This window comes from Dendronephthya gigantea, unplaced genomic scaffold (assembly GCF_004324835.1).
Source record: "Dendronephthya gigantea isolate DGI-Jeju-01 unplaced genomic scaffold, DenGig_1.0 000038F, whole genome shotgun sequence".
Taxonomy (NCBI): domain Eukaryota; kingdom Metazoa; phylum Cnidaria; class Anthozoa; order Malacalcyonacea; family Nephtheidae; genus Dendronephthya; species Dendronephthya gigantea.
In genome coordinates this window covers 116,668-142,525 of record NW_021163048.1, presented here as the reverse complement: position 1 = coordinate 142,525, position 25,858 = coordinate 116,668, and the positions used below count along the sequence as shown (strand labels likewise).

At 36.9% G+C, this 25,858-nt stretch overlaps 5 protein-coding genes across 8 annotated transcripts in view; 1 reads left to right on the top strand and 4 right to left on the bottom strand.

Annotated features, from left to right (window-relative positions):
• Positions 1-219: 219 nt before the first annotated feature.
• The window catches only part of LOC114526433 (general transcription and DNA repair factor IIH helicase subunit XPB-like), a 45,146-nt gene continuing 19,507 nt past the window's right edge, over positions 220-25,858 (bottom strand). For all 4 annotated transcript variants that reach the window (XM_028548031.1, XM_028548032.1, XM_028548034.1 and 1 more), the window contains 12 exons: positions 3,568-3,590; positions 3,323-3,394; positions 2,860-2,956; positions 2,205-2,252; positions 1,603-1,632; positions 1,455-1,494; positions 1,319-1,368; positions 1,082-1,150; positions 972-1,001; positions 827-877; positions 672-737; positions 220-368 (listed from right to left, as the gene is read on the bottom strand). In XM_028548031.1, the coding sequence (XP_028403832.1) occupies positions 240-368; positions 672-737; positions 827-877; positions 972-1,001; positions 1,082-1,150; positions 1,319-1,368; positions 1,455-1,494; positions 1,603-1,632; positions 2,205-2,252; positions 2,860-2,956; positions 3,323-3,394; positions 3,568-3,590 (705 nt within the window). In that variant the 3' untranslated portion in view covers positions 220-239. The remainder of the gene's footprint in view (positions 369-671; positions 738-826; positions 878-971; positions 1,002-1,081; positions 1,151-1,318; positions 1,369-1,454; positions 1,495-1,602; positions 1,633-2,204; positions 2,253-2,859; positions 2,957-3,322; positions 3,395-3,567; positions 3,591-25,858) is intronic.
• Positions 4,390-6,173, bottom strand: LOC114526437 (thyrotropin-releasing hormone receptor-like). The gene has a single exon (XM_028548037.1). It carries the CDS (start codon positions 5,677-5,679, stop codon positions 4,597-4,599), a length of 1,083 nt encoding a protein of 360 aa, XP_028403838.1. The 5' UTR covers positions 5,680-6,173; the 3' UTR covers positions 4,390-4,596.
• On the top strand, positions 6,859-8,022 carry LOC114526438 (gamma-glutamyl peptidase 4-like). Its single transcript, XM_028548038.1, has one exon. The coding sequence runs from the start codon at positions 7,012-7,014 to the stop codon at positions 7,762-7,764; it is 753 nt and encodes a 250-aa protein (XP_028403839.1). The 5' UTR covers positions 6,859-7,011; the 3' UTR covers positions 7,765-8,022.
• On the bottom strand, positions 18,159-19,980 carry LOC114526436 (probable G-protein coupled receptor 101). Its single transcript, XM_028548036.1, has one exon. The coding sequence runs from the start codon at positions 19,898-19,900 to the stop codon at positions 18,803-18,805; it is 1,098 nt and encodes a 365-aa protein (XP_028403837.1). The 5' UTR covers positions 19,901-19,980; the 3' UTR covers positions 18,159-18,802.
• On the bottom strand, positions 21,897-23,973 carry LOC114526434 (somatostatin receptor type 2-like). Its single transcript, XM_028548035.1, has one exon. The coding sequence runs from the start codon at positions 23,860-23,862 to the stop codon at positions 22,762-22,764; it is 1,101 nt and encodes a 366-aa protein (XP_028403836.1). The 5' UTR covers positions 23,863-23,973; the 3' UTR covers positions 21,897-22,761.

The following is a 25,858-nucleotide window of genomic DNA, read 5'->3' as shown; positions in this document are numbered from 1 at the left end:
CCGTTAAATTTAATATAATATTAAGGTATAATAATACATTTGTATGTTTGGCCGTTGTATTGCGTATAGGGAGGGGGGGTGGTATGTGAGAGGGGAATAACTACACCCTATACAGCTTAGTTCATACTTTATTGATGCACTTTGTTATCTCACAAAATTATCCACAATTAAGGAAGGAACATCATCATGCAATATATATAAATATATATGCATACGTACGAATCGTTGATCGATGTAGATTATTTTCGAAGTTTTTTAAATAAAGGATGTCTGTCTTTATTTGGCTTTCGATACTCAAGGTATACCATGCTGTCTGCTCCAGATAAAGATGCCATTGAACCAGTTCGTCGAACAACAGCACTGGAGTTCTGTGATAATAAAAATGAGAGTGCATGACGTATATGAAAACCTTGTAGGATCAATAAATGGCAGCCCTGTGCATGCTAACTTGACTATTCCGCCACAGTAACCCTGAATAAATTAAATCGATGATCTATAATTATACGAAGAAAACGGATCCTAAAGGCTCGTTTACACCTGCGATTTTTAGTGCATTTAACATCGGTCTGCAGATTTTAGCGAATAAACTTTGCAATATATATTGCTCGAACAGAACATTCGGTTAAACTGTGGCTAATTTTGTTCAAGATATGAATGCAAATCATTCTTACTTGCGATGATGATCGCGATTGAGCGTCCCCTTCTTCATCTGCATCAGCGTCACTGGCTGCCAATACCTAAGGAAGGATGAGCAGATTTCTCATGCAATTTTACATAATTGAAATGTTCCAACATATGTTCAACACAAAAAGAGCGTGAAAGAAACCTTTTGGAGCAGTTCTTGCTGGTCTCGTTTGGTTGCATAGGCTAAATTCTCCTAGGATAATTAGGTAAAAATATCTGCATGACTCGTATAATAACGTAGCTACATGGGTTTTTGTTCAGAAAAGACAACAGAATAAAGTACGGACCTCGTCCATACCAGCCAGTTTCGTTATAACCTAAAAAAAATGATTTGTTGGGTGTCAATTTTAAATCCAGAAATTAGGGAACCGATGTCAATAATATATATGCAGTATACCTTGAAACTGTATCCCTGGTTTATCAAAAATCTTTGTCGTTTCCCAGAATAAAACATTTCTTGGGTGTCCTATAAAAAATGTGGAACTCAATGTAGTGTGATTTTCACAAAATGTCAGAATGCTATTCTTTGTTTCTTTCAGTCACTAACTTTCTCTTGATCAATTTTCTTCTTTTTCATTCTAATTATTTCGTAGTCTACATAATTTTTTTCTAACAACATCACGTATGAACTCACTGTTGATACCAAAGTATAAAAGAAAGCGTTGTATTCTTCAGCAATCATATCTAAAGATCAAAAAATATGACAATGTAATTGGAAACGTACAGAACGCGTAGACATACATGCAAAAATTAAAAGACCAGATATATACCTTTCTTCGCTCGCAGGATTCGGCCTAAACGTTGGGCTTCCTGTTTAAATAAAACAGAAGTTGTTTAGAATACGCATATCATAAGGTGAAAGTGACATCATGTACTGGGGCTGTGTCGATAACGTGCTTGCTTGCAGTGCGCGAGTACCTGTCTACGAGATCCACCGTGAGACGAAACCTGAAAAAGAAACCTGCAGTGAATCCACCAGTGTTACGATCCAATATATTCAGTCATAACGAGTCATACTATAGGACGTACGAACATGTATATACTACCACTCAGCAGATAAATTCTTAATGCACATGATTTACGGCTCTATAGGTACGAGTTATGGCTCTGGGTACGAGTAAGGGCCATGTGTACAAGTCATAGCGCTGTGGTTCTGAGTGCGAGTAATGGCTCTGGGTACGAGTAATGGCTCTGGGTATGAATAAAAATTACGGATACAAGTAATGGTTCTGGGTACGAGTAATGGCTCTGGGTACGAGTAATAGCTCGGGGTACGAGTAATGGCTCTGGGTACGAGTAATGGCTCTGGGTATGAATAAAAACTACGGATACAAGTAATGGTTCTGGGTACGAGCAATGGCTCTGAGTACGAACAATGGCTCTGGGTACGAGCAATGGCTCTGGGTACGAGTAATGGCTCTGAGTACGAGCAATGGCTCTGGGTACGAGTAATGGCTTTGGTACAAGTAATGCAGAATAATTTGACACCAACTCTGGTAGGAGAATGATTTGTTACCAACCTGAATTAGAACGTTAGCCTCGGGTAAATCAAAAGAATTATCTCCAACCTACAAGTGAATAATGAAGACGACAAAAATCAGCGATAAAAATATCAGACGAAATATTTGTTCATTTCATTTTCGCATTCGTCCAATTTTTGTCGTCTATCCATGAAATATGTCGTCTAAATATGAAAATGTCCATGCATGACATTAATGTAACTAAAATGCACAGGATATCAAACTCGTTTAATTTTGGAAGGAAGTGATCTTGGCACTTTCACTAATACAGATACCCATGCAAATAACTCTACAGTGCGTGCAACCACGGGTGCAACAAAGTGAAAAGGGCAAAGAGTAGCCATGTTGGTGTCACTTCAAAGTTCCGCTGTCCATCAGACCATAAAAATTATTGATTTTCCACTCAGTTGAACACGAGTGTGTCGGATTTATGACACAGGTAAAAACTATCGATATATTGTACTGTAAATATATTTCTCTGTTGTGTTTTCATTATACACATGCACCAACTTGCTCTCACCAAACGTACCTTGCACAAATACTTAGTCATCTGAGCTCTAAACATGCCTGGAACAATAAGGGGCAGAGGCCACGAACAACCCTACAAGGCTGCTTTGCAGGCCGCTGGTATATATACTCTGAAGAAAATACATACTTTTGATATGAATATTGTGTTGACTAGTGGATTATGTTGAAAGTTTTGCAGAATTTGCATTCTTTCTCCTTGCGACGTCGGACCGTAAATATATGGTCTATATAAAACAGAATGAATTTGGCATGATGAATAATTGGTGCATTTAATCCACTGCAATCTTAATTCCTGCAATCACTGGTAAAGCAATTGAAGGACCAAATATATAATGATATGCAGAGCATCTTAACCCCTTTTTAGAAATCCAAAAGATTAGCCGGTTGGTAAAATACCAAACTGAATGTCAGAAACACGTTTTGTGTATATTGTTAATCTTTTTGTTCATGATTTTGAACCGTGTCAATGAAGGGTAGAGGCTCTACCGTTGAGCGATAAAAATGTCCGGAATTTTGCCTTCTTCGATGTGATAATTATACAGTAGGCTGAAAGCGATACGCCGTCTGAAAGCGATACGAGCGTGTCTTACCTGTTCATTTTGACAGCGTAACTCTTCAAGGCAAACACGTTGTCAGAAAAGACGATCACTTTGTCATTTCGTCTGGAGAGAAAGTTAAAAAACGTGTATCGATATGCATAAGGGCTACATGTGTGTGGCTGTGTGCACGGAGATTACAGGGGGGGGGGGGGAACAATAGTTTATGAACAATTACTGCAATTTTAGCAATATATCAGCGGGGAATTGCAAAACTAAAAGTCCTTTCATTCCCATACCTCTCGTGGTACTTGACAAGGAACTATATTAATAAGAAATACAGCAAGGGTTAGTAAAGCCAGTTTGTATAACTCATGGCATTAAATGTCGTATAACGACTGCCTAAAATAGACAAAAACACTTGGAAAAAGACAAATACACTAGAATTTTTCTAGTACTCATACTAACTCTTTTGACGAGGGCCGTTAGGTCGAAACATCAAAAAGTGCATGTTTTTGTCTATTTTAGGGAGTTCAGTTATACGCCAACACATTTGATGCAAAGTTGTTTGAAGACTGTTGCCCCGCTGTATGCCCCCCCTGGTTATATTGGACGTATATTACACGTCATATATTATCTGAAACAGATCGAAAGCATAGGAACCAAGTAAGTTTACATGCATATAAAGTTTATAAATTGTTATAACTGAAAAACCGTTGAAAAGCCGAAGTCCATCCAATCTATATCATTGCTTGGTTAGGTCAGCGGTCAGCTTGATGTAGGTTTGTAGTATGGTGTAAACCAAGCAATATATTAGGTCGATTAAATCATAAAAAGTAACCTTTTTATTAAACGTAGCGACTGACTGCAACATCAATCTAATTTTCCAATCTAGCATTTGCGACATTTATTTAGCGCGGTACCAGAGGAATAAACGGTCTTCAACTAAATGTCATGCACAAGCCGTGAATATATGCGTTATTAAACAGTCAATTCATAAAAAATATAACAATTGAATTCAAAAAATATAATAAAATCCCAATAGCATAAAAACATTTCAAAAGGCAATTAATTTATATACATATGAATGCATGAAAAAAGCAATATTCAATCAATCGTTTATTCTATAAACTATATACAATTCTATAAACTATATACAAGTTTTCATTTGCCAAATTTGGGTCTTCATGCAATTTTCAAAATGAAAGCAAATGAAGGTAACTTTAATATCAAAATGAAGTTAAAAGAGGTATTTTCAAAATGCATATATGCAAAAATGTTAATTTTAAATCGATAAACATGCACCATGCTGTGCTGTGCGTTTAATTCTAACATTTACACAATCGTTTGCAAACTTTCCGTCCTTCTTTCCTTAACCTCTCATTTGCCCAGAAAAAGATCAGACAGTTGACTGTAGAGTTCATGAGCACGAGAGTCACCGTCCATATTTTCGCTTGTACTTGCCCGTCAACGGCTTTTATTCTATCAGTAAACACGGCAAAAATTACTGCATTTGGGAGGTTCAAGGCAAAGCTAATGAATACCACTAAGAGACACATTTTAGCAAGCTGTAAATCGTGTTGTAACGACACTGTTTTCCTTGACCTTTTTCTTTCGTCACGCTTTAACACGTTTTGGTTCATGTTAATTGTTTTCATAGGGACATCTGGGTTCGGATTTAAAAGTGCTTCTGGTGCAATGCAAGATGACATATTATCTGTGTGAGTGGAGTCTTCGACAAGGAATATATTTGAATTTTCTTCCCTCCGTCTCACGTTGTTAGGCTGCGAACCTTTTCTTCGTCTTCTCCCGAAATAAAATATTGCAAAATAAATGTAAAAAGTTCCGCATATGACTACTAAAGACGAAACTGTAATTGTCAGGTCGGTGTTCAGGCTGAGCGGATAAGCCACTGGACCACAGAAGATTGCCAAACTCCAGAGCATGATGCAAACTACGAGACATCGCAGCTTAGTGACATGTTGCAGATGAAATATCGGGTGAACGATGGATAAATAACGTTCAATATTCAAGACGAAGAAAGTAAAGAAAGACATCCCAGAGAGAACTACGGCTGCTATTTGATAAGACATCTTGTATATACATTTTGGTTTTCCAATAATTTCTGCAACTGACATTACCAAGTGCGCCGGATGCACAATCAGTGTAACCAAGACATCAATTGACGATAAGAGCATGATCATAAAGTAGGAAACTTTGTATCGTAATCTTGGTGTTTTCCAGAACACGTAAACAACAAGAGCGTTGAGAAATGAACCAACAAAGCAAAGAATAAGGTTTACAATACAACCAATAACACTGTTAATGATATAAGATGTTGTCGGTTTTGTCACAATGTATGTTCTGTAACAATCTTCAACTTCACCTTCGCCTTCACTGACATTAAACATTTTGAATGCGAGCTACTCACAGGTCAACAGCGGTGAATGAGAGAGAGCTCTGATGAACAAGTTTTGTTTTCGTACTTATTTGTTGAGGAAGCTTCCGCATTTGCTTTCATAATTCGTTCTTGTGCTCATCCACGTTCTTTGAAGACACGCACCGGCGGATATAAGTATTTGTATTACGTGTAACTCATTACTGACCATAAAGAATAGCCAATGAGTACGACTTCCAGTACCAATACTAATACCAAGAACAGGTCATGCATCAACGCTCATGAGCACGAGGATCATGCAGTACTCGGAACCGCATTTTCATCATCAGTAAAGGCAGATATATCGGTTTACATAAACAGCAAACGCAGAAACCTAGCACCGAATCTCCGAATCCGAATAATCAAAGTAACAATTTAAAACGGCAATTATATGTTGAACACCAGATTGTCAGCAGGGAAAAGCGCCTGGCTAGAAGTTTTCCAACTCTGATAAATACGACTCAAAATAGTATGCTGCTTTTATCCCAAGCAATAAAATATCATATTTTTTCACTTTCCGGTATCTGATTTAAGTGATAACCCATCTAACCCAAATAACCTTTTCAGGCTCGTTAGACAAAGATTACCCTGAAGGCACGGGCAGTAATACCAGTAAAGTATTTCCCAACCGACATTGAAAATGCCTAACGTCCCCCCCCCTTTTTCTTATCAGGAGGTTGCAAAGCGGAGGCGTGTGAAATTTACGGGGTGGAGGAAGGGAAGTCACAAGGTGCCACTATGAGCACAAAGCGAGAAACTGTTTCAAATCTTCTGATTCTAGCCTGTCGGAGTGGCTCTCATTTAAATAAAGAAATGTACAAGGAGATGAAATTTTAGAGAAGATAGAAATCGTTTGTATTCCTTTTACTTGGAATAAATTATTTAGGTGAGCTTCCCTTTTGATAATTGCTTCCTGTCCAAGGTTTTTTTTCTTAAAGTGACTAATTATTATTATTATTTACCAAATGGTAGGAAGATCAGATTACAGGCTTGCTTTGCGTTGGTTAACAACAGTTTTGAACAAAATAGTAAGATTGCAACCACCTCTGATCTGTGTCTGGGCATCGAACTTCTATTCGGAAATCGCCTTTTTTTAAGTGGAAACACTGTTATATAAATCTAGTTATAAATCTGATAAAAATAAAAACATAAACAGTTCGTCACAGCACAAAGGTTTCGTAACATTCTGATTCGTTCCATTCAGTTCATAGTATATGGTTTGAATTGGTTTCGTCCCTCTTGTCTTTATTGTCTTCAAGCTTCTTCTGACTTCAAGTTACTAACTTCGAGTGCGTGATTTTCGAGAATGTCTGGTGAGAAGTTATTTGGTGTTATAGTCTGTGATAGCCAAGCTAAATGGGGCGGCCCAGAAGGTATTGCTAAACGAGTTGAAAACCTGCTTTCTACTGAAAATAGCGTATGGAAGACTTTCAAAGCCGAAGAAGGAGAGTTTCCAACTGAAGATGAGTTGAATACATTCCATGCGATTTATATTACCGGCAGTAAGCATTCTGTTCACGATAAAACACAGCAGTGGATAAAAGGGCTGGAACATTTTATCCAACGAGCATATGATTTGAAAAAGCCAAAAGTATTTGGAACATGCTTTGGTCATCAAATTATAGCACAGGCCCTTGGAGGCAAAGTCGCCCTGAATCCGTCGAGACGATTTATCTGCCACAACGAGGAAATCCAGCTATGTGGAGATGATAGTGATGATAGTGTCTTTTTGAGAAACCTGAGGAAAATTAATGATGGAAAACCGTTTCGTATTCTCCAGTCCCACAGCGATTGTGTTGAGGAATTACCGGAAAATGCAAAGAATGTGGCAACCTCTGATTCATGCGAACATGAAATTGTTTTGTTCAGTGTTAATATCATAGGTTCCCAGTCACATGCTGATTTCACTGTGGAGGATCTCACAGAAATAATTTTACCCTCGAAAATGAATGCGAATGCCATAACAAAAGAAGAGCTTGAATACGCTAACCAATCATTCCAGCAACCTAACAACTGTTTAGATTTGGCCAAGGCAATTCGTGAATTTTTTAATTCCTAAATTATCTGCTACTGTTTATTGTATTTGGAGCACTGTAAGCTATTAGAAATATAAAATATTACATGATTTCCAAAACTGGGAAAAATAAGATCACATAATATATTGATCTCTTGAAAAGAGGAATTAATAGCATTGTATTTTATACATATATTAACTGAAAAGCACATGTTAAAACTCAGCATTTATCTTGATATATATTCTTTGGCTTATAGATAAGGTTGGTGTATTTTTATTTCATTGGTAAATGTTAAGCTGACCAGGGGCGTAACTAGAATGATAATTGGGGGGGGGGTGAATATTAATATATTCAGTTCTGCCCGACGAATTTCTATTGTAAGCTATTGCAATTACAAAAGAAATCCGTAGGGCAGAACTGGATACATGAATATTCACCCCCCACCCAATTATTGTTCTAGTTACGCCACTGAAGCTGATTTCCCTTACCAGGTACTCTTAACATTTATGTAGAACACTGAACACTAGCCATGGGTTTCTTAATTAACTGCCTGAGCATTCTAGAACACCAGAGTAAGCAGAGTAAGCAAATGAGGCCCAGATTGGCCCATATTAGTGGTAGCCCTTTCCTGATAAAATTTCTTTGCAAAACATGTGGCTTGTGTGGATGAAAAATTTTATAAGAATCAGTGAAGTCCTAAAACCCTTAGGCATGAAAATTATCAGTCAGCCCTGCTCATGCTATTCTTTTTTTAATCTTTGTAAGGCTAAGCCCTGTTATGACAATATAATACATTTTCATGTAGTATATATGTGTCTGTTTATCTATTCCATGATACCCCATAAATGAAAGGGCCTCTAAATGGGTGCATTTGCCCCAGCCCCCCAGGCTAGGGACCCAAAGATCAATATAATCCCAAAGATCAATATGATCACAATAAACAAAAGGGAAAAAGTTTGGCCTTTCAAGTTTTCAGTTTGTTCTTTTCATCAATCAAGCAAAGCATTTAAAATCTATATGTTGTCAAAGTGAGGAGCTCAGCTCACTGGAAATTATCAAGTGCATGCCTCAAAAGTTGGATGACCATGTGCAGTTATCACAAGGCAGCTTTAAAAGGAGAATTACCCAAGCTAAGAGGATTACACCAAGCTAAAAGCCCAACAAGCTTGTATAAAGAGAATTCCAATTGCGGTGCCCACGCCAAGTTTGGCACCGCATTATATTCTGCCTGTGAGTTTGTTTGTTCGCATCAATACGTTTCCTTAATCGCCAAGTAAAAATTCCTTCCACATACTTGGAATGCTTGGAATTTTTTCCTAATTATTACTATTAAACTTGTTGTACGTTTGGCAAATTCCTTTTTTAAAGGAACGTTCTTTTTTCAATTTCAATCTCAAACTCTGATAATTGCGTGTATCTCTGCTTTTATGCACCCAAGAAGGACAAAAATACCACCATTCGATTCAGCGTAAGAAATTATACGTACAGGTCTTAAATATATTACTAAACAAGAGTATTCGCAGCGATTTATGACGTTTGAAAGACAAACGAAATTGAATTGTTGACAAATCGCTCAAAATTACTATGCTATACTTTACTAGTAATAGTAAGTTTGGTCTTTGATATCTTTCATATCGTTGGTTTTCTCTTTTAATTTTCGTCCTTAAATAAGTGGATCGGTCTTACATTGCGATTTATTTTATAGTACTTTCAGCCAAATATATTCTATTTCGAAGGTTTTAAAGTATAGTTTCAATAAGCGAACTTTATGACAAATCGCTCAAAATTATTAAACAAATTAAAAATGCAGTACGCTTAATCCTTGACTTCTGTATCGTTGCTTTTCTAGTTTCCGGTTCTACGCCAGTTTATTCGTCTCACGTTTCTCTTCATTTTGATAGTATTCTTAGAGCCTAAATATTTTATTTCTGAAAATTTTAAAACGGCGCAATTTTGACCTTAATGTACCAACCAACCAGGCTGTGCGGCCGACAGGAGAATGTAAGTTGGTGATGTCGTTAGAAATGAGCGGACGTTTTATTTCTAGGCGAGCATTGCGGGCACCGCATTTTAATACTGTGTCTGGTTTCTGTTACAATCGCTTAACCTGTACTAAAACATCGTTTTAGAGCAGCCTCGCTTCCAGGCTCTTTAATCAATTTCGCGGAAAATGGACTAAGCGCGGGGAACGCGGTGATGTCGAGTTGCGATCTTGCGATTAGTACTTTCACGCGACGTCTATTAAAGAGCCCGGGAACAAGGCTAGGATTTGAGATTTGAGGTGGAGATTTGACTTCACGTCTCGCTGACATATTGCGCTCGTACTGATTGGAATTTGATTGGTTTACGTCCCCTCAATGGCCGGTAGTGGTAGTGGAGTGGAGTCAAATCTGAACCTCGCTACTAGCCTAGGCGATAGAAGCGATCATAGGATCGCCTATGTTGCTTTGTCTCTAGGCAAACACCGAGGAGATACAGTGTTCAAAGCGGGGACCGGAACAATACAAAGGCGATGGGCGGGGCAGATTTTCGGTAGAGGGTTCTTCCATATTGACCGCGTCCCTAATTCAACGTCTGCAAATACGTTTGATAACTCTCAATCCTTCTTTCTTTAACCTCTTATTTGCCCAGAAAAATATCAGAGAATTGACTGTAGAGTTCATTAATACGAGAGTAACTGTCCACTGTTTGGATTGTACGAAGCCGTTCACCGTTTTAAAGGTATCATGAAACACTGCGAGAAATATTGCGTTCGGAAGATTTAAGACAAAGGTACAAAGCACAACCAAAAAGTACATCTTTGCAAGTTGTAAATCATGAAGGAATGATACTGTTTTGCTTGACTTCTCTGAATTTTCTCCTTCTTGATCATGTTCCTGGTTGTTAGTAGCGGCACCTGACTGATCTTGTCTCTCAATGTTATCAAGATTCTCCATTGAACGTGTTTCAGTTACGGAATTTATACAATCCATGTTTCTGGATCCACTGGTAGTGAGTGTATTTTGGGACTCTTCCTGCTTTCTCTTGTCAGTATTTTCAAGATTATGCTTCTTTTTTCTCGCGATATAAAATATTGAAATATAAATATAACATGTTCCAAGGATTACTACCACAGCCGTAATTGTTATGACCAATTGGACGTTCCAGCGTAGCGGATAAGCAACTGGACCACAGAAGATTGCCAAACTCCAGAACATGATGCAAACTACGAGACATCGCAGCTTTGTGACATGTTGCAGATGAAATATCGGATGAACGATGGATACATAGCGTTCAATATTCATCACAAAGAAAGTTAGGAAAGACATTCCAGATAAGACAATGGTTGCTATATGATAAAACGACTTGTAGGAACATTTTGCTTTTCCAGTGATTTCTGCAATCGACATTAACAAATTTGCCGGATGGAGAATTAATGTAACCAAGACATCAATTGACGATAAAAGCATGATCATAAAATAGGAAACTTTGTATCGTAATCTTGGTGTTTTCCAGAACACGTAAACAACGAGAGCGTTAAGAAATGAACCAGCAAAGAAAAGAACAAGGTTTACAATACAACCAATAACACTGTTGATGATATAAGACGTTGTCGGTCTCGTCACAATGTATGTTCTGTAGCATTCTTCAATTTCTCTTTCATCAGTGGTATTGCTCACAGTGAACATTTTTCTATTTGATCTTAGAGTGGTAGTAATATAGTCTTATGATAAGATAAAAGCTTAGGATGTTTATTATCGCAATTCTATACGTTATGCTTATATAGCCTATTTATATATATACAATAATATTGCTTCGCGCGACGGCAATATACTTCCGTGTTTTGGAATGCATATATAGTAATAGTATATTAGCATAGTCGGTTAAGTTTCCTTCCAAATGTGAAAGGAAATCTTGAATTCTCAGGCAACAGGCATCGTGAGGTAACTCGATCCCTCCTCCGCAAAGGTATATATTTTAAAAAACGGAGGTTTTTTATCCGTTTTGGCCTTACGTCCAAACGTAACCGGCGTTTTCGGCAACCGATAACGGAGGTTTTCAAAAAAGCTCTCCAGAGTGAAGTTTTTCGAAAACGCCGGTTTCGTGTTTATGTGTGGACAGGCGAAAACGGAGGTATATTTTTTACAAACATCTAATTATAACATACATCTCTGAACATACATTGTCTAGAAAAAAAGTGCTCGGATTAATGCTATTAAAGAGAAATGTTTTGAACTGAAGTCATAGCGAGAAGCTGTAAAGCTAAAATTTCTAAATAACTTGTATTTTTTCAATATTTGCATGGCGGAAGAATCGCGGCCTAATTTCAGTCGAAATGCGGATAATTTTAAAATAAATATCAAAGTCGTTATTAGTTTTTCAATATCCATTTTCAAAAAAACATTCAAGTTCTGAGCTAATGTAACGTCATCTACTCCAGAATAATTAATTTATAGACTGTTAAAATGATCAATATCTATACTGATGTAAGGAGGGAAATTGTTTCAGATATGGCATTGATAGGCCTACAAATATAATTATAGGTTCTAAAAAGGTTAGAGAAAATAATCTCTTCATGCATTATATAATGTCTTATATGTTAGCAAAAGAACAGAAAATTATTTACAGAAATAAACTCGTTTACAGCTATTCACCTATTCATTCAGTTATTTTACACCCAACATGCATGGACTGCAAGCCTTGCATGTACCCATGAACTCTAGTCACAGTCCATGTTTTTCTATGGTCCACAATTATCCTACTCTGAAACTGAAACATTGCCAGGACTTTTGTTTTTCAAGGAAATTCAAGACGTAGCTACAATTAGGGGTGTTTCCAAGAAAAACGTATTATCATTAAACTTTCTAAAAATATAAATAAGTTGAGTGTGATCTGTTTATCACCAAATATATTGCATATCATGCATGGGATTCTTCTTCATTTCAGTATAGGCAAACCGCGCTAGCAATCACAGTGTCAATAATGTGTTGTTCAACGTCTACAAATACGTTTGATGCATTTCAATCCTTCTTTCCTTAACCTCTTATTTGCCCAGAAAAATATCAGACAATTCACTGTAGAATTCATTACTAAGAGAGACAGTGTCCATTTTCTCGAGTGTATGTAGCCATTGACTGTCTTCGGAGTACCATGAAACACTGCAAGAAATATTGCGTTCGGAAGAATTAAGACAAAGGTACAAAGCACAACCAAAAAGTACATCTTTGCAAGTTGTAAATCATGAAGGAATGATACTGTTTTGCTTGACTTCTCTGAATTTTCTCCTTCTTGATCATCTTTCTGGTTGTCAGAAGCGGAGCCTGAATGATCTTGTCTCTCAATGTTATCAAGATTCTCCATTGAACGTGTTTCGGTTTCGGAATTTATAAAATCCATGTTTCTGGAATCGTTGGTAGTGGATGTATTTGGGACTTTTTCCTTGTTTCTCTTCCTATTTCGAATACCCTGCTTTTTTTTTCTCGCGATATAAAATATTGCAATATAAATATAACATGTTCCAAAGATTACTACCAAAAGTATAACTGACATAAGCCATTGAACGTTATTTAAGCGTAGAAAATACGAAATTGGACCACAGAAGATTGCCAAACTCCAGAGCATGATGCAAACTACGAGACATCGCAGCTTTGTGACATGTTGCAGATGAAATATCGGATGAACAATGGATAAATAGCGTTCGATATTCATCACAAAAAAAGTAAAGAGGGACATTCCAAATAAAAAAACGGTTGCTACATAATAAAAAGACTTGTATCTACATTTTGCCTTTCCAATAATTTCTGCAACTGACATTACCAAGTGCGCGGGATGGATAATCAGTGTAACCAATAGATCGATTGACGATAAAAGCATGATCATAAAGTAGGAAACTTTGTATCGTAATCTTGGTGTTTTCCAGAACACGTAAACAACAAGAGCGTTGAGAAATGAACCAACAAAGCAAAGAACGAGGCTTACAATACAACCAATAACACTGTTAATGATATAAGACGTTGTCGGTTTTGTCACAATGTACGATCTGTAACAATCTTCAACTTCACCTTCGTCTTCGCTGACATTAAACATTTTGAATGCGAGCTACTCACAGGTCAACAGCGGTGAATGAGAGAGAGAGAGCTCTGATGAACAAGTTTTGTTTTCGTAGTTATATTTTTGGAAAGCTTCCGTATTATTATTATTATTACTTCCGACCTTGTGCAACAGGTACAGCGAGAATAAACAAAAAACGTCCGGCAGGAGGAAATTTGAGAAGCTTTGTTCTCGCGTATAACTCATGACAAGCCTCGTGACACGCATCGTTTTTATTATTACTATTATCTATACACGTTGATGGTTCCGTGTTGAACCACTTGGGTGGAGCCGGAGAGCAAGTGTATAGGTGGGTAAATACGGTTGTCATATACCTCGTACCGATATTGATCTACTAAGCTGCGTTGACGAGCCGAAACATGCGTTGTATGAACGCATAAAATCATGGCTTGTTCAGACTTCCGTCGTTTCATGTATTTGACTTCCTTAGTACCCGCCTACCTGCTTTCTAAGTATATTACACGGTCTTGTGACCAGTACACAATCTATAATAATGCTATTTCAAATTAAACCTTCACTAAAGCCCGTTTTCCACTGGGCGAATTTATTCGCCGGAGAGCAAGTGTATATAGGTGGGTAAATATACGGTAGTCATGCATATATCCCGTGCCGGTATATATATATAGATCTACTAAGCTGCGTTGACGAGGCGTTGCATGAACGCCGAAACACGCGTTGCATGAACGCCTAAAATCATTAACTTGTTCAGACTTCCGCCGTTTCATGTATTTGACTTCCTTAGTATCGCCTACCTGCTTTCTATGTATATTACACGGTCTCGTGACCAGTACACAATCTATAATAATGCTATTTTAAATGAAACCTTCACTAAAGCCCGTTTTCCACGGGGCGAATTTATTCGCGCGAACATGCAGATAAAAAGTGGGAAGCGGTTCTACTCCTTTCGCGGCGAATTTTTTCGCAAACCAATCACATCACTGGATTACAGATATCGCTTCGCGTCGCGCGAATAAATTCGCCTAGTAGAAAACAAGCTTAACTATATATTGTGTTAATATGTACAGTTTGAGAAATTATTGATTCAGCCCTAATGCATCCGATATCTTTAAATATATACTTCACTAATTTATATTTTACCTATATTCTTTCTTGTGAACGTAACATTTATATTTACAGCAGGCCCTATCAGGCAAGTGTTTATATCCTGTATATCGTCATGCATATGTATATATTTCACCGTCCCGTGATTTACTTAAAGAGTTTAAAATCTTTATGTTAAATAACCTTCAATTAATATATGTTTGTAAATTACCTAAAACATATGTATACAGTCAACATGGTATCTTTTATACTTGCGGTTTAGAAAAATTGATAACACTTCTGTGCTGTCAATCATCCTGGTGCGACATCATTAAATACATTTTATATTCATTGATACAGGGATTTTTTTTTCATTCTCTAATCCATTCTATCAACCTGGTTATTGCTATAGTGTGAAAATATGTTGTATTTCATTTGATCGAGCAGTCTGTTAGGTACAGCGTCAGGTATTGCATGGTCAACGTCTGCAAATACGTTTGCAAACTTTCCATCCTTCTTTCCTCAACCTCTTATTTGCCCAGAAAAAGATCAGACAATTGGCCGTAGAGTTGAATAGTAGGAGAGTAACTGACCATTGTTTAGCTTGTACGAAGCCATTGATCGTCTTAATATTATCATGAAATATTGCGAGAAATATTGCGTTCGGAAGATTTAAGACGAAAGTACAAAGCACAACCAAAAAGCACAGCTTTGCAAGTTGTAAATCATGAAGGAATGATACTGTTTTGCTTGACTTCTCTGAATTTTCTCCTTCTTGATCATGTTTCTAGATCTGGTTGTTAGAAGCGGAGCCAGAATGATCTTGTCTCAAAATGTTATGAAGATTCTCCATTGAACGTGTTTCAGTTTCGGAATTCACACAAATTCATATTTTTGGAGCCACTGGTAGTGGATGCATTTGGGGCTTTTTCCTGCCTTCTCTTGCTATTTCGAATATTCAGCTTTTTAAAATTGCTTGGCTGTTTTACTTTGGCTTATTTCATAATTTCAAGTCTAATAGCATGCATTAAGCTTCATGATACTATAATAAACCTGCACGGTAAGTGTTTAAAAAAGCGAATGAATATTATGATGAAGTTGCTTCCCATCTCACTAGCTATTTTGTCCTACTTTTCTGCAGTGTCGAGTGTGGAAATATAAATCTGAGACGGTAACAGTTGCATCTACGTATAGTAGCTACAAGCTACAATTAGGGTGTTTCCAAGAAAAACGTATTATCATTAAACTTTCTAAAAATATAAATAAGTCTCAGTGTGATCTGTTTATCACCAAATATATTGCATATCATGCATGGATTCTTCTTCATTTTAGGCAAACCCCTAGCAATCACAGTGTCAATAATGTGTTGTTCAACGTCTACAAATACGTTTGATACCTTTCAATCCTTCTTTCCTTAACCTCTTATTTGCCCAGAAAAATATCAGAGAATTCACTGTAGAATTCATTACTAAGAGAGAAATTGTCCATTTTTTCGACTGTATGTAGCCATTTACTGTCTTCGGAGTATCATGAAACATTGCAAGAAATATTGCGTTTGGAAGATTTAAGACAAAGGTACAAAGCACAACCAAAAAGTACATCTTTGCAAGTTGTAAATCATGAAGGAATGATACTGTTTTGCTTGACTTCTCTGAATTTTCTCCTTCCTGATCATGTTTCTGGTTGTTAGTAGCGGTACCTGAATCATCTTGTATCTCAATGTTATGAAGATTCCCAATTGAACGTGTTTCAGTTTCGGAATTTATAAAATCCATGTTTCTGGAATCGTTGGTAGTGAATGTATTTGCGTCTTTTTCCTGCTTTCTCTTGCTATTTCGAATACCTTGCTTTTTTTTTCTCGCGATATAAAATATTGCAATGTAAATATAACATGTTCCAAAGATTACCACCAAAAGTATAACTGTCATAACCCATTGAACGTTGTTTAAGCGTAGAAAATACGAAATTGGACCACAGAAGATTGCCAAACACCAGAAAATGATGCAAACTACGAGACATCGCAGCTTTGTGACATGTTGCAAATGAAATACCGGATGAACGATGGATAAATAGCGTTCAATATTCATTACGAAGAAAGTCAGGATGGACATTCCAGAGAAAAAAACGGCTGCTACATAATAAAACGACTTGTATCTACATTTTGCCTTTCCAATAATTTCTGCAACTGACATTACCAAGTGCGCGGAATGGATAATCAGTGTAACCAAGAGGTCGATTGACGATAAAAGCATGATCATAAAATAGGAGACTTTGTATCGTAATCTTGGTGTTTTCCAGAACACGTAAACGACAAGAGCGTTGAGAAATGAACCAACAAAGCAAAGAATAAGGTTTACAATACAACCAATCACACTGTTAATGATATAAGATGTTGTCGGTTTTGTCACAATGTACGATCTGTAACAATCTTCAACTTCACCTTCGTCTTCACTGACATTAAACATTTTGAATGCGAGCTACTCACAGGTCAACAGCGGTGAATGAGAGAGAGAGAGCTCTGATGAACAAGTTTTGTTTTCGTACTTATATTTTTGGAAAGCTTCCGTATATTACTGCTTTCGTAATTCGACCTTGTGTGCTCACCCACGTTCTTTTAAAAACATTCACCACCGGATACAAGTTTTAATATTGCTTGCATGTGATTCATTATTGACCATAACAGCCAATGAGAACGACTTCTAGTACGAATTACCATTCCAAAAAGAACGAGAGGCCAGTTGTGAGTTACGCTAAAACGAGACCAATCAGCTTTTAACAGTCGGAATTTCACAATGCATTTTCAATTTCTAAATTTAGACTGCAAATGCTTTAAACTTTTGTGCAACAGGTCCAGCGAGAATAAACAAATAACTTCAGACAGGAGGAAATTTGAGAAGCTTTGTTCTCGCGTATAACTCATGGCAGGCCTCGTGACAAGCATCGTTCTTATTATTACTATTATCTATACACGTTGATGGTTCCGTGTTGAACCACTTGGGTGGAGCCGGAGAGCAAGTGTGTATAGGTGGGTGAATACGGTAGTCATATATCCCGTGCCGGTATAACTCCCGTATATAGTTCGATACAATTTTCACTTTCTTTTGGCGCTTTCACTTTCTCCCTCTCTCGTCATGCACGTCTCCAAATACTTTCTCAACCGAGAAAACGTTTCAAGTAAAAGCCCTCAAGATGACTTGTATTTCTTATCTGACGTAATTAACAGTGTAAATATTAAGTCGGAATTAACAACATACAAAACCGTTATCAAAAATCACCCGGAATTTATATGCGAGGGAAATTTAGTGGTTGTGAATAATGGTTATGTGAGATATGCTGTAGGTTTTCACAACGTCTTCTTCAAATTTTCAGTTCGTTTTGTTTCGCTTATATGTGCTCGATCAGTAGTGCTTCCGCCAACTCTATGAATTTAACTTCCTTTATTTTGCTTTGAATTTAACTTCCGTTATTTTGCTTTCTATATACGCGCGGTCATATATGCATGTATATATTTCACAGTCTCGTGATTTATTAAAGAGTACATGCACAATAGATATAAGCTTAATTCAATAAATTTGTATATCAAAACACATACATTCGATCAACATTGCATCTTTTACATACGCGGTTAGGATAAATTGACGACACTTTCTGTGCTGTCCATGCATCATCCTGGTGCGACATCTTGAAATATTTGAATTACTGATTTACTGACATATTTCCACTACATATTTAAATACTTGAATTATCAGTTATTATTATATAAGGAATTATAAGAGTAACAGTGCACATTTCCCTCAGTACCAGTGTATATATTGACTGTAGTTAACTTATCGTGAAACGTTATTAAGGACTATGTCGGTCGGGTAATTCAAGCTACTAATTATAGGCTGTTTCGGCACAATATCTTAATTTTAACAAACATCCAGCAGGTACGAGCGTCAGGTATATTGGTCAACGTCTGCAAATACGTTTGCAAACTTTCCATCCTTCTTTCCTCAACCTCTTATTTGCCCAGAAAAAGATCAAACAATTGGCCGTAGAGTTGAATAGTAGGAGAGTAACTGACCATTGTTTACCTTGTATGAAGCTATTGATCGTCTTAGGATTATCATGAAATACTGCGAGAAATATTGCGTCCGGAAGATTTAAGGCAAAGGTACAAAGCACAACCAAAAAGTACATCTTTGCAAGTTGTAAATCATGAAGGAATGATACTGTTTTGCTTGACTTCTCTGAATTTTCTCCTTCTTGATCATCTTTCTGGTTGTTAGTAGCGGTACCTGAATGATCTTGTCTCTCAATGTTATCAAGGTTCTCCATTGAACGTGTTTCAGTTACGGAATTTACACAATCCATGTTTCTGGAATCACTGGTAGTGAGTGTATTTGAGGTTTTTTCCTGCTTTGTCTTGTTCTTTCGAATATTCAGCTTTTTTTTCTTCGCGATATAAAATATTGCAATATAAATATAACATGTTCCAAGGATTACTATCAAAAGTACAACTGTCATAACCCATTGAGTTTTTGAGCGTAGCAAATAAACAACTAGAACACAGAAGATTGCCAAACACCAGAGCATGATGCAAACTACGAGACATCGCAGCTTTGTGACATGTCGCAGATGAAATATCGGATGAACGATGGATAAGTAACGTTCAATATTCATCACAAAGAAAACCAGGACAGACATTCCAACTAAAAGAACGATGGGTGCATAATAAACCAACTTGTAAATACATGTACCTTTTCCAACCATTTCTGCAATCGTCATTGCCAAGTTTGCCGGAAGAACAATCAGGGTAACCAAGAAATCAATCGACGACAAGAGCATGATCATAAAGTAGGAAACTTTTTGTCGTAATCTTGGTGTTTTCCAGAACACGTAAACAACAAGAGCGTTGAGAAATGAACCAGCAAAGAAAATAATGAGATTCACAACACAACGGATCGCACTGTTAACGATATAAGACGTTGTCGGTCTCGTCACAATGTAACTTCTGAGGCAATCTTCAACTTCTCTTTCATCGGTGGTATTGCTCACGTTAAACATTTCTTATGTTATTTCTTTTGGCTGGATAATAAATAGACGAGGACGTTTATTCTAGTACGTCGTATTTACAAGGTTTCAAAACTTTTGAACTTCCGCGTTTCGTATAGAATATATAACCTGCTGGGTGTTGCCCGCCCGCCCACCGCACGCATTTTTCTTACGCTGGTCAAAATTTTCGTTGTCGAATATGAGACAGCGGGTTATTCCCCCTCCCGTGATTTCCTAGAAACATTAGCATATTTCCAAGTGAACCGATAATACGTTAAAAACCAATGTGTTTATTGTGCTTTGTGATTGTGCTTAATTATGCTATGTCAGCTCTAACATGCGTAACAAGCACCTAAATGCCAGAAAGCAGATTCTGGTCCAATTTTTTAGTAAAAAGCCTAAGAATAATGATTTCAAAAAGGGCATTTATAAATGCGAAACTGCTTTCTTTTTCACGCCAATCCCTGTTAGTTTCAACCATAACTATGTTTCATGAGTATATTTCTGTCCCATACACCTGCGAAATACTGCAGTCATATGTAAACACGTAGGCTACAGCGTTTAATATATAACATTGAATATATATTTTGTCATTTATTTCATGAACAAAACAAAACTACGTCCACGCCTAGTCATCGGTTCTTGTAGCAGAAACATGTGTTTTTAAACATCAGACAATAATGTAAATACTAAGCAGCATCCATGCAACAAATGGCGAATGCGCTATTTAATATTTCGTCTGTAAGACACTCAGACATAAACAAGAGCAAAAAAAACATGATTTTCCTTAATTATTCACCGCTTCTGGGTTATATTACGCCACATTATTACATACTGACTACTATAAATAAAAAAATGCTGTAAAAGATTTAAAACTCGAAAGCATTTAAATTTGCGCACTACATTAGTTATTGGATAAAAATAAAGTCAAATAACACCGAACAAACGATAGCATGACTTTCTGACCGACCGGCGACATCGCGGGTGAACGCAGAAATATGCTAACACGAAAAGCCTCAATGCACTGGCATTATATAATCCATAATATAATCCTTTATATTATTAAGTGAAGATTATAAAATGAATATTTTATCCTAGCACACCTTGTCCCTTCTAAAGAGCACACGAGTGTATTAAAATTTCCCATACCAAAATTTCTCGACAATACAAATGTTATTTAATACTCATTGCATGGTGGTGTCATAAATAGCTTCTATATATAGCTATTCACGGATTATGCATTGAAGCGTGGATGGATAGGTCTCATGAAGATATGAACTGGTATATCCAATTTGTATAATTAAAAGTCCTCGATACTAGACGTCTAGAACTCCAAGTCTCTAACAAATTTGAGCATTTAGCAGCAAGTTGGTCAAGTCTATTATTCAAATTCAATCCTTTTTGATTACGCAAAATACTCCACGCAGTGAATAGTCAAACAAGTCAAGCCAACAACCAATCAGAAAGCTTAAATATTTTGTAAACTTTAGTCAAAAAACAAAAGGACCAATCAAATGGAATCTGCCCCAGATTAGTCAAAACTCAGGCAGATACCGCTTTTTTGATTGGTCTACGCTGGCTCAAGGATTGCATGAGATATAATAACTGGAGTATTTCTGACTGTTAAATAATAATAGGTTATCGTCTAGCGCAGTATGCCGGAATAGTTTAACCGGACGGCTTGAGAGATTACTGTGTTCAGCGTATATTATATTTGGCTATTTTACCCTAGTCACCTGACTAGTTTGACTACCCCTAGATCCGACCCGGCCCGTGTTGGAGGACATCACGAATCTTCAACTTGCATCACGCTACTCATTCGAGCGACTCTCGCAAAGGCATGCATAAATCTGTCGCGTGATTATATTTTTGTCATTCCATTCTATGGAGAGACTTCTATATAGTAATGATAACTTCTGTTTATTCCTAATCCTTTCAAGTGTTAAAATATCAGACCATACAGCAAAGTAAAGAACAAGGTTTACAATACAACAAACGATACTGCATGTTAATGGTATAAGATGTTATTGTGATATTGCTAACGCAAGCTTTTTTAATGTTAGTTTTTCATGTGTATTACGAATTTTTTTGGTAATATAAAATCAATTGGTTAGGGTATATATCTTGTTTGTTTATTACCTTTTCTATAGTTCGATATACAAAAAGAGCTTTTTCCATCCTCTTTCTTGTCAATCTTGAGCATGCAAGAATCCAATCATGTATTTTCTCAAATTCACGAAACTAACAAATACACCTCAAGACATTCACATTTCTCATCTTATACTTGACCGTGTATATATCGAATTAGAAATCATAATTATCTTAGCTTTGTTGAAAATTACCCCGAATCTATATAACGGGGGAAATGAATATATATACGAGCGAATATAATGCGTAATGGTAATGTGAGATGCTAAGAGAAGATTTTCACAATGTTTTCCTGGAATTTTCGGTTTATTTTGTCACTTGTTCCTTTGGCTTGTTCAGACTTCCGCCGTTTCATGTATTTGACTTCCTTATAGCATCTCCTCCAACCTGCTTTCTATGTATATACATGTATATAACCTTCACTAATATGGTGTATATATATATCCTTGACATATTTGAATGATTGATTATTGATCCCGACATATTTTCCACTACATATTTAAAGACTCGAACTATTGATTATTACGAGGAATTATACTAAAGTTCATGAGTACAAGAGTAACAATGCATATTTCCCTCAGTACCAGTGTATATATATTGACTGTAGTTAACTTATCGTGAAACATTGCAAGGACTATGTCGGTCGGGAAATTTAAAGACGAAGCTACGAATTATTGGCTGTTTCGGTACACCCATGCAGCAGCCGGTACAGCGTAAGGCATTTGTCAACGTCTGCAAATACGTTTACAAACTTTCCATCCTTCTTTCCTCAACCTTTTATTTGCCCAGAAAAAGATCAGACAGTTGGCTGTTGAGCTAAAAAGCAAAAGAGTGACTGTCCATTGTTTTGACTGTATGTAGCCATTGACTGTCTTCGGAGTATCATGAAATATTGCGAGAAATATTGCGTTCGGAAGATTTAAGGCAAAGGTACAAAGCACAACCAAAAAGTACATCTTTGCAAGTTGTAAATCATGAAGGAATGATACTGTTTTGCTTGACTTCTCTGAATTTTCTCCTTCTTGATCATCTTTCTGGTTGTTAGTAGCGGCACCTGAATGATCTTGTCTCTCAATGTTATCAAGATTCTCCATTGAACGTGTTTCAGTTACGGAATTTACACAATCCATGTTTCTGGAATCACTGGTAGTGAGTGTATTTGGGGTTTTTTCCTGCTTTGTCTTGTTCTTTCGAATATTCAGCTTTCTCTTCTTCGCGATATAAAATATTGCAATGTAAATATAACATGTTCCAAAGATTACTATCAACAGTATAACCGTCATAACCCATTGAACGTTGTTTAAGCGTAGAAAATACGAAATTGGACCACAGAAGATTGCCAAACTCCAGAGCATGATGCAAACTACGAGACATCGCAGCTTTGTGACATATCGCAAATGAAATATCGGATGAACGATGGATAAATAACGTTCAATGTTCATCACAAAGAAAGTCAGGATAGACAATCCAAAGAAAAGAATGATTGGTACATAATAAAACAACTTGTAAATACATGTACCTTTTCCAATCATTTCTGCAATCGTCATTGCCAAGTTCGCCGGAAGAACAATCAGGGTAACGAAGAAATCAAGCGACGACAAGAGCGTGATCATAAAGTAGGAAACCTTTTGTCGTAATTTTGGTGTTTTCCAGAACACGTAAACAACAAGAGCGTTGAGAAATGAGCTAGCAAAGAAAATAATGAGATTCACAACACAACGGATCGCACTGTTAACGATATAAGACGTTGTCGGTCTCGTCACAATGTAAGTTCTGAAGCAATCTTTAACTTCTCTTTCATCGGTGCTATTGCTCACGTTAAACATTTCTTATTTTATTTCTTTTGGCTGGATAAAAGACAAGGAAGTTTATTCTGGTACGTCGTATTTACAACGTTCCACATGATAGCGCAATTTATACTTTTGAACTTCCGTGTTTTTCGCTGTGTATAGAATTTATAACCTGCTGGGTGTTGGAGGACATCTCGAATCTTCAATTTGCATCGTCACGCCATGCTCATCGCTACTCTCTTCGCAAAAGCATGAATCTGTCGCGTGATTATATTTTTATCATTACATTCTGTAAAGAGAGACTTTTATAGCAATTATATCACACGTAAAGAACGAGAAGGTTTAGAAATGAACAAACAAAGCAAAGAACGAGGTTTACAATGCAACGCTAGAATAACACTGCTGACGATAATCATGATATAGCTAAGATGTTGTCGGTTTTGTAATAATGTACGACATGTAACAATCTTCAACTTTTCTTTCATGGGTGATATTGCTCACGTTGAACATTTCTTTATTGATCTTTTATGATTCGATTAATGATAACGAAATTTATTCTTGTAACGTATTTACAATGTTTTGCATGATATCGCAGTTAACACTTCCGTGTTTTTTCGTGTTTAGTATCAGCAGAGAATATAATTACTTCTGGTAGGCTCGAGGATCGAATCTTAAACGTTCTATAATTTGTTCATAAAAGAGAAGAGTGTTCGGACAAAAGAAGATAAATGCAAGAAAGCGATTTTCTTAACTGAAGTGGTACCAGGAAGCTGAACCACCAAAGATATATTGTGCTTCACTTAAAGTGGCTCTTATAAAGCGAAGAAATCATCCACTTATTTTAGTATTTTAGCATGATTTCAAAAAGAGCCTTTAGGCTGTAATTAGCGTTAAAGAGCTATCTATATATAGAAAATCAAAATTTAACTAGGGGGTTCTATCTAGGACTCCCTCCCTCTATCTGATACGCTCCGCGAGCCCTGTGGCTATACATTCCCCATTTCTTAATAAACAGTAGTTCATATGTTTAGTAGCAATACCATTATGTTAGCGATATAGTCGCACGTAAGACCTATCTGGCAGAATATTCTTTCAAAATCCTTTCCATCTGATCAACGTCTGAAGATACGTTTGCAAACTTTCCGTCCTTCTTTCCTTAACCTTTCATTTGCCCAGAAAAATATGAGACAATTGACCGTAGAGTTCATCAAAACAAGGGTTACTGTCCATATTTTCCACTGCACCAAGCTATTGACTTTAGTTAACCTTTCATGGAACATTGCCAAGACTATCGCATTCGGCAGATTCAAGACAAAGCTACTAAATACTACTAAAAGATACATTTTTGCAAGTTGTATATCATGAAGAAATGAAATTGTTTTGCTTGACTTCTCGCTTGCTTGTTTCTCTTCGTTTTCAGGTCTTCTCCCTAATTCCATTGTGTCCGCAGAAGGTGGATCAGTTCTAGGAGATTGCATGTTATTATTTTGACAAGAATCTTCAACCAGGAATATATTCGAGTCTCCCTCTCTCCGTCTTTCCGCGTTAAGAGCTGTTCGTCTTCTCTTTCTCGCGATATAAAATATAGAAATGTAAATATAACATGTTCCAAGCATCACTATCAGAGCCATAACTGTTATGACGAATTGAACGTTCAAGCTCAGAGGATAAGCAACTGGACCACAGAAGATTGCCAAACTCCAGAACATGATGCAAACTGCGAGACATCGCAACTTTGTGACATGTTGCAGATGAAATATCGGGTGAACGATGGATAAATAGCGTTCAATATTCATTACGAAGAATGTTAGGAAAGACATTCCAGAGAGGACTACGGTGGCTACGTGATAAAACATCTTGTAATTACATCTTGGCCTTCCAGCAATTTCTGCAATCGACATTACCAAGTGCGCCGGATGGAGAATTATTGTAACCAAGAGATCAATTGACGACAAAAGCATGATCATAAAGTAGGAAACTTTGTATCGTAATCTTGGTGTTTTCCAGAACACGTAAACAACAAGAGCGTTGA